The sequence below is a fragment of the Falco punctatus genome, assembly GCF_963210335.1.
Source record: "Falco punctatus genome assembly, chromosome: 5".
Lineage (NCBI taxonomy): Eukaryota > Metazoa > Chordata > Aves > Falconiformes > Falconidae > Falco > Falco punctatus.
In genome coordinates this window covers 66,187,975-66,200,924 of record NC_137584.1, presented here as the reverse complement: position 1 = coordinate 66,200,924, position 12,950 = coordinate 66,187,975, and the positions used below count along the sequence as shown (strand labels likewise).

At 40.1% G+C, this 12,950-nt stretch overlaps 1 protein-coding gene across 1 annotated transcript in view; it reads left to right on the top strand.

The window, feature by feature from the left end:
• Positions 1 to 12,950, top strand: part of CEP57L1 (centrosomal protein 57 like 1) — a gene marked incomplete at its 5' end in the record, with an annotated part of 33,254 nt that overhangs the window by 10,553 nt on the left and 9,751 nt on the right. Inside the window, 9 exons of the mRNA XM_080389207.1 lie at positions 3,026 to 3,170; positions 4,837 to 5,013; positions 5,598 to 5,719; positions 6,136 to 6,252; positions 6,531 to 6,608; positions 8,426 to 8,521; positions 9,235 to 9,312; positions 9,424 to 9,653; positions 11,341 to 11,485. Of these exons, the coding sequence (XP_080245333.1) occupies positions 3,026 to 3,170; positions 4,837 to 5,013; positions 5,598 to 5,719; positions 6,136 to 6,252; positions 6,531 to 6,608; positions 8,426 to 8,521; positions 9,235 to 9,312; positions 9,424 to 9,653; positions 11,341 to 11,485 (1,188 nt within the window). The remainder of the gene's footprint in view (positions 1 to 3,025; positions 3,171 to 4,836; positions 5,014 to 5,597; positions 5,720 to 6,135; positions 6,253 to 6,530; positions 6,609 to 8,425; positions 8,522 to 9,234; positions 9,313 to 9,423; positions 9,654 to 11,340; positions 11,486 to 12,950) is intronic.

Sequence of the window (12,950 nt, the reverse complement as noted above, 5' to 3'; positions counted from 1 at the left end):
TGGTTTTATAGAAACTTAAATACTTGTGGGGGGAAAAAGCTGATGATAGGACGGTTGACATCCAGACATATGTCAAGCTACTTAATTATTTCCTGGTAGGTTTCTTGTCCTAGTGGGCTGAAAGTGGTCAGGATGTTTGGTGATGTCTTGCTGGTCTAGAATGACTCGGTCCTTTCCCTGGCCCTTGTCCATGCCTGAGGTCTGCAGTGTCGTAGACATTACTTCTGTACAGGATAGTTGTTATAAACTGTATTTACCTCTGAAGATACTAAAGGACTTGTCTACACCAGAGCACCTCTACGAGAATAACTATGCTGACAGAGCCTCCAAGTGCTATAGCAACCATTCCCTCAGCCTACTTCACACAGCCTCTGCGTCTGAGAAAGCTGTGGCAAAGGAAGGCATTCGTAACCATGTCCACAGCAGGGGTTCTGCAAACACAGGTGTCTCAGTTGTGTGGTATTGTATTCCCTGACACCCCTTGCTGAGCCTGTGCTCTTAGGAGCATCTTGGGGAGCTTCCCCCTCCAGCTGCAGGGTGTGTATTACCCTCTGCTGTGCTGGCAAATTGTGGGTTTTCATGCTGAAGCCCACACTGCATTAGCTGGATCACCATCGCTGGGCTGGTGAGCTGGTCTCTCCTCTTTCACCTTCCCCTGACTTTACTTGCAGAACTAAAGGGCTTTTACTTTCCACTCGTGTCCCCTGCATCCCCCCTGCTTTGTGTTACTGAACTCGACCACAAACTCTCATATATTCTGGACCTTTATTCCCTCCCCCTCTTGTTCATTATTTGCTTCAGATCACCCCACCCTCCTTACAACTGTCCACAGATTTGTCTCCTTGGAAACAGCAGAACTTGTTTATGTGAAAGTAATAAGGAAACTAATCGATGTGTAGCAGCTGCAGGCATATGAGGGAGCCATGTTCCACTGGAGTACATCGGAAAAGTGAATCTCTGCTTATGCTGCCTGCCAAAAGGTTAGATGATGTGAGCAAAAACCACCTTCTTCCTCTGGAGTTTCCAAAGTTGCCTTCCTCTGTTCACAGCAGCAGTAGGAAGCTTTTTGTGTGTGCATATGCCTGTTTTTATGGACCTTTTTTGCTAGTCTTTTTCATCACCAACATGTAGAGGTTGAGAAGCAATGGACAAATTGGTAAGTCTTGCTTATTTCTTGTGTTGTGGAATACTGCGCTGGTGCATCATGCCATGCCAGGCCCATCTCTTGTCTCAGCCCTGACTCCCCATGCAGCCACAGGACTTTCCCATCCGTATCTTGAGTTTTCTGCTGCTCCCTGCTTTCTGCCCTTCACTGCCACTGCCCCTTGTGCTGTTGGAAATGGTGCATATGACTGGCCAGCTGCTACAGGCAGTCAGGTGTCCCTGCAGGGTGTTTCCCAGTGCTCCAGGATGGAGCTCTGCAAGCGTATATACAGCTTGTGTGGCCATAAATGTGGCAGGGTCACCGGGTGGAACCTCTTGCCAGAGACAGTGGTATGCCTAGCCACCCATGGCTTCCAACTCAGTGCCAAGACCTTGTGGCCTGGACTCAGGCAGAATGGTGGCAGGGCCCCATGGGGAACTCTCCAGAAAAGCAAGGGTAGCCTGGCAGGTCCCCTCTTGCAGGTCTGGGGGAGCTGTGCCACTGCCAGGGGGGCCGTGTCAGTGCTGGGGGTCTGCCTTGGACTGTGGGATCTGCCCTGGGGGTGTTAGCACACAACAGCAGCGGTGTCCGGGAGGCCCTGATCGAGCAAGTCCTGGCGAATAAATGCTGGTGTTGACATCTCCATGATGACAACTTGGAGGAGGAAGGAAGTATTTCCATGTACCTTTGGTTTACTGCATCTCTTGAAGAGGAGGTGTGGATGGATGATGATTTTTTTATTTTATACGGCTTCTGAAACAGTGCTGGAAGATCTGTTCCTGGAAACTTTTTCCATTACTGAAAACTTTCTTCCCTGCCCACCTGGTATGTATGGCTTTTCCTGGGGTGTGCTTCATCAGCAGGTTCCAGTCTTGGTTTGGGTTTCTTCCTCCTGATACTAGATAACCTCTTTTGGGTGACTTTCTTGGGAACTAGGGTCTGTGAATAGCCCAGCCCAAGCAGGAAGCCTGTTCCAGTTGCAAGCTTTGTATTTTAAACTCCAGTGATACCATAATCATCATGTGGTTGAACTTTCAAATAAGCTGTTCTTCTATCAGCTGAAGCTGTATATACTTTTAAATTCTTACATGGCATCAAGTGAAATGCTTGGTGATTTAAAACTTGCATGTGTTTTAAAACAGTGTGATGTAAAACTTGCTTTAACTTCCTAGAGGTTGCGTTGGACTAAACCACTTTCTGCAAGCTTCACTGTCCATGTCTTGAGTATCATGGACAAGAAAATGATTATTTGACAAGGTGTAATCTTCAAATGTACTTCTAGTAAAATAAAGAAAGGGTAGAGTGGAAAGGGAGTGGAGAAACAGGAGTTAATACATATACTTAATAATAAGAGGAATGGTAGGGTTATTACATATTAAATAACTTTCTGTTATCTCAACAGTAAATGTGGAGAACTATATCTTTATTATGTAATAAAGCCACATGTAAAAAAAATAGGCAGGAGAGCACTAAGGAGGCTGCAAAATGAAATTAGGCTGTAAAATTTGGAATGCTTGCTCTGCAAGGAGCACTGAGAGGCAGACGCTGAAGTCCATAAATTACATAATAGAAAATATTGTCAATCCTTGGCTTTTCAAAGTACACAAATCAGCATAAATTATTAGAAAGCACCAAGAAAAATCTTAGAAAATTTTGGGTGTTCAAAGACAGCTATGTTTAGTGTTGTGAAAAGCATTGTTTTGGCATTGCATTAAAATACAGGATTCATCTGGGGGTGTGTGGAGTTTTTTTAATTATTATTTTGGTGCATATAATCTGTTTTGATATAAACAGAGCCAGGGACAGCCCAGTTACATACTTTGAAAACTGTTAGATAGTCTGTTATAGAGCTAATAGCATTAAATAGCTCTTTTTTTGTAGGCTGTGGATTTTGAATCAAAGAACAGTTTCATAGGAAGCTTTCTTCAGCCACCAGATAAGATGCTTCCTGCAGCCTTTGCTTATACAGAATCAAAGAAGTTGGCAGCTGTTGGTGGTGACAGGCCTTCTATCCCCAATAACCAAGGTAAAGCCAAAATTTCTCCTTAAAGTGGTCTTTTTAATTGTTCCACATGAAATCTCTTGAGCAAACTCCTATTCTGTTTTACTCAGTTCAATGACTTGCTGTGCTTATCAGACTGACATTGAGACAGGATGTATATGTGTCCTGAGGGAGTAGTCTCCCTGAAGTCATACGTCTGGAATGGAAACTGCTGCAACTCTTCTAACATCCTCATAAACTTCGGCTTTGAAAATTGTTTAACTTAAAATCGTCAAACTTCCTCTAAAAGCAAAGGAGAATGCTTCAAACTCAGCAGAAGCAGTTCATGACTTTAAATACAGAGAAAAAAAAGATCGTTGGTATGGTACGCTGAGTTGGAATTGGCTTTGCATAGTGCTGTTCAACTCCCTCTAGCTTAAAATCACTTCTGAGGTTTTTTGTGTGATAGGATTCCTTGGGAAAGCTTTAGAATAATGCAGACTCTCAGGAGAGTGAGCAGAATGAAAGTTACTCTGTATGAAATATGGGTCCGGTGTGGTTGTTGTGTGCCTTAATGTGGAGCTCCCAGGGCAACTGCTTGGTGGCTTAGCATATCTGGAAAGCTCAGTGAATCACAAGGATTCCATACTTGGATTTACTACAGTGGACAACTTTGCAATATTGCACAGGCACAACCTATGGGTGTGCATGCGATCATTGCTCTTCACCTGAAGAATCTGTGACTTCATAGTAATCTTTTGTCATACAGTTTGGTCTTCTTTGATTAAAATGTGCAGTTTAATGTTATGCAGCTAAGTTTTTAAGTAAGGAAATGTTTGACATGCTATTAGAAAGATGGAAGAAGTGGTCCCACTTTGTTCATTTGTTTATTTTATTCTAATGGGGCTATGATAAGCTGATGAGAGTTGCTATGGAGCTAGCAATATTTGCTGGGCATTCCTTTACTGAGAGAATTGGTATAGGGAAACTGTCAAGGCCTATAAAATGTCAGAAAATAAGCTTGACTTGTTACAAAACATGTCTTAAACTTCCATGGGTGTGTATACTTTTTGGAGAGCTAGTAGGCTTTTCCTTGTAGCTGAAATCGCAGCTTTTACTTCTGTCATAATTTTGACACATACTGATTTGAGGCTAAAAGCAAAATCTTGCAGACTTGTTTCTATGGTTAAAGAATCATCAAATACAAGAAACTAGACACTGTGTGATTACCTTTTGAAACAATAATGTTTTTTAAAATGCACTCTCTACTAAAATGTCCCTTTGTATCTGATTTCCCCCCTGTCCTGAGTCTGGTTTGTTTGTTTTTATTTTCAATCTCTCCACATCAGTTTTGTTAATGAAAACTTGTGACCTCACTCGGATACCTGTGTTACCTGCTTCTGTGTAAGCAGAAGTCTCAGGGTTTCTTATGCTCAATTTGCCACAATATCTTCGTGCTTGCTAACATTTGGAGTGAAAATAATTTTGCTCATAGGACCTGTGCTTTATACCTCGGTTATGCAGTAAACATGTTCATTTTCTCCCAGATATGTTCTGTATGTATTTGTGTACTGCTGGGGAATATAATTAATTTCGGGAATAGTCCTAGGAAAAAAATTTAGGTAGTATTTTGCTGGTTTAAGTGCTTTGTAAAAATAATAATAATAGGAATATTCATTACTTAAGGTGTAACTGTTGCGTTGTTTGCTAGCTGTGGTGGCAGCCCTGAAAACTCTTCAAGAAAAGATCCGCCATCTAGAGTTGGAGAGGTCACAGGCTGAAGATCATCTGTGCAGCCTCTCCATAGCAGTGGCTCAGTATAAGGCCTTGGAGAATGAATCCTACAAAAAGAACACAGCACATCAAGAACTGATGCAACAGAGGAAAGGTACTTCTCTTGAGTGCTAAGGTGTAGCCACAGCAACTCCAAGAGTTGCATCATCCAGGGAGTGTTTGTTTTGACAAACTGCTAATTAATGCACCCCCTTTCCTTTTTTGCTTCAGAATTGGGGAGGGGCAGGAGCTTGGTAATTGTGGATCAAGTTGAGATCTTTTTTACTTACATTAAGCAAGTATTGCATAACGCATGCAGTTATTTTAAAGAATAAGCAGTTTTCAGGTTGTGTGTTTTAACTACTATAATAAGCAAGCAGCAGCTTATGTGTGTAACAGTGCTAGCTTGAGAAAAGTGAGGGGAAGGGAAGAAACCAGATTCTGGATAGATATTTGCTGATATAAATCAAGAGCAACTGCAGTGCTCATGCCTTTGGAATTCAAATCAGGGACTAGCTCTGGAAAAACATTTTGATTCTCATGTCATATATAAAACATTTTTTTACCACATGACTTGTTCAGACTAAGAAAACTTTTTTTGCATGTTTTGAAGACAGAGAATTCCTCAATGAGGAGACATTGTATAACTAAATGTGTAACTGCCATTGCTATACTGAATGTCTTTGTTTCTCTCTGTAGATTTAAGCGTGCAGTTAAATGCAGCACAATCCCGCTGCTCCCTGCTGGAGAAACAGCTGGATTACATGAGAAAAATGGTTTCCAGTGCGGAACTGGAAAAGAAAATGGTTTTAGAACAACAGGTGAAGCCCTTTAGCATACTGACAAAGTAGTGATACAGTTAAAAAGCATAGAAATGTGTAAAATCTGAGCTTTTTAATGGCCATTATTTTTCCTCATCCTTGCTCAGGGTGCTAGCAAATGGAAGTAATTTACTGTCTGACTAGTTGATGACAACTGTTCAGTGAATTGTATGAAAAAACTCCCTAGGTGGGACTTCTAATGAGCAAACCCATGCTAATACTTGCACATTTGGTAGACAAAAAGGCTGCTGGAAACTTAAGTCTTCTTTGTCTGCCTGGTATTTTTCATCACTTTGCAATTTAAAAAGTATGAAATTTAAACTAGTTAAACACCTTTACTGTAGTGTGTTTGGTTTTTTGCTGTCTGCAATAACTTCAGTCGGCTGCCAACTCCATTCTTGCTTACTTTTTTCCAGACCCAGCTTCAGAAAGGGGAAGATCAGAACTGGTTGGAACTGCACGCAAAACTTGAAAAGCTTGAAATGCTAGAAAAAGAGTGTCTTAAACTTACTGCTACTCAGAGAACTGCAGAAGTAAGCATGCATGGAATGACAATCTGAAAGTCATTCATTTGAAATTATTTGTATGGCATACTGTTAGTTTGCAAAAGTTTCCTCTGTTGAAGCTAAGATCATAAAGCATACCTGACTGAATGTCACCTTGGCTTCATTTGCACGTCTTTTTTTCAGTCTGGCCTTTAAAAATTCCTTCAGTCCTGTTTTATCCCAGATTACAATTGCAAGCTACTTCAGAGTTCTGATCCAGCCTGGCAAACTGAAGTGTGACTAATCATTCTTGCCTTCAAATTCAGAACAAGATCAAACACTTAGAAGAAAAGCTTTGTAAGGAAGAGCAGCAGCGTAAGCTAATGCAAGACAAAACTGCTCAGGTAGACTGAAAAGGTTTTATTTTATCTTATTTTTTGTGACTGAAGAAAGATACTCTCTCTGTCTAAAATACCCTTCTCTTAATTACATTTAAACTCCACATGTTTATTACCTAGGAAGAACTCCTGGAATACTACCTAGACCAGTTATAAATTACAGAAGTAGAAAGCTTGCCAGGCACATTGCCTATCTCAATCAAGATTCCACTTTGTTTTGTATTAATGATACAGTTCATCAGCCTCAAAGCTGCTATCAGAGGTCTGGGTAGAAGATGAGTTTCTAGAGAATCTGCAACTAAATCAGATAACTTAAATTACAGTAACTAGAAAGTGGTTATATAAGAAATCTTGTACCCCAAATAAGGTTGGTTGTTGTGTTTGTTTTCCTCTTTTTGTTAAGATCTACTGAAATCTAATATATTGGACTATACTTGGAAAAGTCTTTGATCAGTGATACTGTTACACTTTTCATTAAGTGCGAACTTGAATAATTCATTATTCTGCGAAGCCATAATCAGTCTGTTGGGCCACCATCCATCTGGGAGAGGAATGTTTTCCAAAGACAGCAAAATCAAAAAAACCTTTTTGTTAAAGGGGCAGAGTAATGGTGTTCCGAACTTCGCTTTGCTGAGAAGTAGCAGTCATTTTGAAAGAGAGCAGTTGTGCTGGCATCCCCTTGGGGTGGGGTGAGGGCATGCAGAGCTGAAGAATAATACTGAAAGAACCTAACCATAAGTGAAGCTGAGAGCTTAAATTAATTCATTGTTGCTGTCAGGTTTTATACCTCATCCAAGGATGAGGATTTTCATCATTCCAGGAAGCCTGAAATAACATGCAGATTGTAGGCCAGGTATCATCTCCAGAATCCAGCAGAATGACACAGTCGATGGCAGGTTTTTGGGTTTCTTGCTTAAACTGCTTGCTGCTGCAGAGCAGAAAGCCTAGCAGGGAGATGATAGAATATCTATTATATTATTATAAATAATATTATTTATGTAAATAATAATTATTATTCTAAAATAAAATTTCTTTCTTCTGAGAAACATAGTAAGAATGACTTTCCCAAAGCAGGTAGTCTGACTTGAGCAGTAGTATAAACATTTGCTCAAGAAAGGACTTGGATGTAGTAAACTGAATCCTGAACTAGTATTAATACCATCTCGGTTCACTGCAGGATGGGTTTAGGTCTGTTGGATCTAGGTTGGGAAATAGAGGGTGTGGGGTGGTTCACTTCCCTTTGATGACAGAAAAGCCAGAATAATCTCACTTTTGCGATGGACCTCCAGCATTATTTAGCCGAAACTGTTACACATGCCAAAACAAAGTCCTTGTCCTGTGTTTAATTGGGAATGGCTATTATCCTGTTTATCATGAGCTTTTATATCAGCTTTGAACTACAGAGCAATCTGATGATTATCCAGTAGGTTTGACCTCAATGTTACACAGACAGACTCAGTTCTCTCTGCCCCAGATTGTAAGATCCAAATGTTCATGTTCCTTGGATTTTATGATCAGATCCCCAGCATGCGGCAGGATTGGCTTATCTCAGTTGCTGGTTGTCACAGCGGAAAAATACAGCTGCTGCAGCTGAATATGAAAATGAGGACTTCTAAGACAGAGCTGCAAGATCTGTCTGATAACCTGGCATCCTAGTAATCTGTTCCGGTTTTAAGTGTAGCTTACGCCTTCCAAGCAGGGCAGTTGATAGTGCCCTTAACTGGTTCTCATCCATGCATGAAAGAGGGTATTAATTAAATGATGCAATTTCATACTTCTAATATTACATGATATGGTTGGGGTTTTTTTGCTTATTCCCACAGCTTCAAACAGGATTTGAGATAAAAAAAATTTTGATGTCTTCAGTAATGTCTCAAAATGAACCTAAAAAAGAAAATGGGAAGAAGAAAAAAACTAAGGTAACATGAAAGTTTTTATTAGCATACTGTTGCTGATAGCATCTGCCTTGCACAGAGGCATTTGGAATTTGTGACGAAGGGTGATCTAAGAGGCACTTGGTTTGTCTGCTGCGCTTTACTCCATTTTCAAAGTGACAAAAAGTGTTGAATACCTCTTTGGTTTTTGGTAATTAAAACGGTGCTAGAGCTGGTAACACCTCACTGGAAAACTTAACCTTACCAGCATGACAATAACCTCTGTTACAGTCTTACTGTCATATCCCCCTCCATATCCTCTCTTAGCTGTCTTTCAGTTTATATGTCAAAATTAGTTTCCAAAGAAATTTTAGGCACCTTAAGATAGTGTGTTTTGGGGGGATTGTTGAAATCAAGAGAATTCATTTTGCAACACATGTTACAGGTCAATCAAAATTCTGCAGCTGTGGTTTTTCAGACTTAAGCAAGCAATGTTCAGTTTCTTTAATGTCAACCTAATTGTCAAGCTATCTGCTAAATGCAGCTGGAATAAAATTTGCTTGTCTTGACTGTTGGAAAGTCCTACTTCTTCTACATTCAGGAAAGAAACTTTTTTTTAAACCACTGAGGAAACTGAGGTGATGCATTACACTGCTTCTTTATTTGAATTTTACTTATTAAAAAAAAAAAAGTTTAAGATTGTGCTGTTGGGTCAGCAGATTGGAATTTCTTGTCTTACTTTTTCTGTCTTATGGCAGAGAAATCCTACAATGAAGAAAATCCACTTTTCACAATTACATGTAAAGGCTGGTGAACTACCTTTTGTGGCTGGGAAGGTGAGTGAAACCAGATGTTCTTGCTAAATTGGCATCTACAGTCTCATGAATAAGTCTCTTTATTGTAATTGTTAATCATTTCTATAAACTGTTTAATAATTCTGCTTTAAGTCTGTCAGCTCCAGCCATTCTGTTAGCGCAAACGTACAAAGTGTATTGCATATTATGAAGCATCGGAATCCACATATCTCATCACGAAGACAAGGAGGAACTACACCAGGAATTTTAGGACGCAGTGCACTTTCAAAATCTGTATCCTCTTGTTCCACATCACCTACTGCCACCGGAAGTCTTTCGGACGTTCTGTTGGCCATACAAGATGCGCTGGGCCAAATGAGTTTGTGAGTACTAATCCCTGGTGTTATGAGTAAAAGTGACTTCAGTGAAGCCCTGTGGAACTACAGGTGTGCTATAGTTGAACCGAGCCTGTTTTAAGTGTAGGACTACTTGTTGGCAGAATGGCCTGAGCAGGTCTGACTTGTAGGATTTTTCTCATTCAAAAAATTCTGTCCTGGTGTTTAACTGATCTTGTGAGCAAGCAACATATTTCAGCTTGGTTTTTCTGCTTCCACATCCCCTACTTAACTGAGCTGCTACTGAAGTAACAGCTGCAGCAAATGAAAAATCTTTTAGGCCTATGCTTTTTAGAAATTTTAAACATATTCTGAGGTCTGCAGAGTAGACCAAGAATGTTCTCCTGAGGAAGACTGCAAAGGTGCTGTTAGCACTGAGTAGGCCTGCAGCATGCAGTCAGTCTGGGTGGTAGAATACATTAGTACAGCTGTGGCATAGTCCTGTTACAACATCTAGCCTATTCCTTTGTACTCATTTTTTCTGTGTTCTCTCTCTACATGCATGCCTGATGGGTCTTTGTGCTGAGACAGCCTGGTGTTCATACCCTTTCCTTCTTGACAGCAGAACTTGCCAGTCCTGTAAGGGGGTTGTGAAAGAGGGACAGTCTCCTGCCAGAAAATGGGCAGGGTGTGGAAGAAGCTAACGCATTAGATGGGAGTGTATGTATCTTTCTAACCATGCAAGTAAATGTGGATTACAACTTGTGTTCTCAGGCATCTTCCCATTAATGCAAGCTTGTAGAACTGTGGGCCAAAGCTATGTAGCTGGTTATAGTAGACATGTTGACGTGAGCTGTGGTTTGAACAGAGGAGGATGTGTTGGTTAAACCAGTTAGGATTTTGACACTGATTTGAAGTCCTTGATGTGGCAAAACTTAAACGGGCAACCAATGCCTTCTTCAGAAAGCAATGTTTGGCTTACTCATGGCAATTCAAGGACAGGCTTTATTTTTTTTTAATAGCAACAAACAGTTGCTCCAATGAAACTGTCAAGGAGCAGCAGTTACTCAGAAGTCAGAAAAGAAGCCAACCTTTGTAAAGAGATTATTTATATATATATATCTCATATAAATATTATTTATGTATATATATATTTTAAATATATATAGAACAAGGTCTCTGTTTTTGACTAGTTCAGATATCTAGGTATCAAGTATATCTACACAATTTATTTTGGTTAAGCTGGTTAATTTAATTAACCAGCACACTTCGCTGCAAATCTTTTTGAGTAGAATATTTTAATTTGCATAATCTGTCAGAAAAACTGTAATTTAAAGGTACCAGTCTAAACAATACTTTTCGGTATTACACTAAGCTTTCAAAGTCTGCACTAAACTGGGCAGGAAGTGAAAATACCATACCGCATAGCTGCTGTTTGCTTTACAAATTCTCATTTTGCACACTATTACACATGTAGTTGTTATGACTGTGGCAAGAGGGAGGAATAAGATGCACATTAGCTACAAATTTGGAGAAGATCAGACCCACCAGAAAAACGTACCTTTTCTAGGGTGTTTATATTACAGATTAATGCATATTGTGTGAGAGGGTAAATAATGCTAAATTGCTATACTCTCGACAAAATGGCTAGCAACTCCTTCAATACACTGAAAGTACTGAAAGAAATCCTAGACTAGATCATGAATACTTAGTGTGCCATTCTTGTCTTTAATAGTGAGCAGCAAGGACTTCTGAAACAGATAGAGGAGACTCAAGACTCCAGAGTTCGTGAAGACCTGGAACAGGACCTGGATTGCCTTGTGAAACAAATGGAGATTAAAGGAGAACAAATATCCAAGCTGAAAAAGCATCAGGCTACTGTAAGAATAAAACGAAAACTCTCTAGCTAGTAACACACTAGTCGAAAAGCTGCCACAACTCTGCCTCCTGTTGTCATTAACTAGAATGTCACTGGATTGCTTAAGCCAGGATGTTCCAGTATAGGTGATTATAATTAGGCGGCTAGTTCGGTGTTATTGCCTCCAATTCCTTCTTTTGATCAAGAAAAAGTGCTTACAGCTGGTAGCTCGAAATGTACGCTAGTGGGGAAGCTTCCTGCCCTGGGGCAGTTCTGCAGTACGGAGCTGGGTTGCTCAGTCTGTCACATCTGTTAGCTGTGTTAAGACAGACTGTTGGGATTTTGTTCCTTTGTGTCCTGTCCCTCTGGGGAATGAGAAAATAAAAGCTATAAACCCTGTACAGACTGGATTAAATGTCTTTTGTGCTACTGAAATATTAAAACTTTTTATTAGCCAAATAGTCTGTTGACCACAGCTTCTCCAATATCAGTCAGACAAGCCTTTCAGTTTTGTGTAACCCCAAACCCATACACATTCAGTGTCAGTATGTTTTAGAGCCATAGGTAACAGCTTTTCATACATGCCCATATAAGATCACTCTTCTTATGTGATCTTATAAGATGAACGGCTTAACCCTTTTGTAGCAATTTGGTCTGGAACATATGATAAAAAATGCAATCCATAGTTCTGTCTGATAGTTTGCTGTTCTTCCATCTTACGTTTCAGAATGAACAGACTTACCTAAGAACCTTGCTTATACAGGAAACAAAACAAAACTCCGTGTGAGACCTTATGGAAGGGGGAGGTGATAGTTTATTCGTGTTCATTCTGTGATAGATTTTACTCACTCAAAGCTTTTATTGTCCATGTAATTGCAAGCACAAAGATGGTTATGTCAAAGTAGAATTTGTCAGAGTTACATGTTAGCAATATGGACAAAGGACATTGACTGTTGAGTCCTCACTGCCTCTCTTGGCAACATCAACAATTTCGATGTTATTCCTTGCCTCAGAATCTTGCTGACTTCATCCTCCAGGAACTTGAGACAAGGGACAACAAATGCACCTTTGTTCCTTCCTTTTGCATATCTTTATGGCTACAGTCTGCCTTCATTTTGGGATGATGAGAGGAGGAATAACACAATGGGGTGGTGCAACCTTGTTGTCATCCTTGCCTATTATCAGGGTGCAGATCTGCTGGCAAGTCATGTGTGCTCTGGAACAGCCTTATCAGAGCACACGCCTTAGGGTCATGATGTAAATAGCACATTCTTTGTGTTTGTTTGATGACTGTCCGTCATGCCCTGGTTATCAATACAGGCCACTCCTGTAACACTTGGCCTATATGTTTTTTTTCCTGGCACACAGTTATTTCTGTGTGCATTTTGTACAGATCAGTCTTAATATTTCTGATGCATATTTCAGCTTTTAGAACCTATCATAATAAAAATGCTGTAGTCATCTCTGTGTTTCACAGTTAATAATAT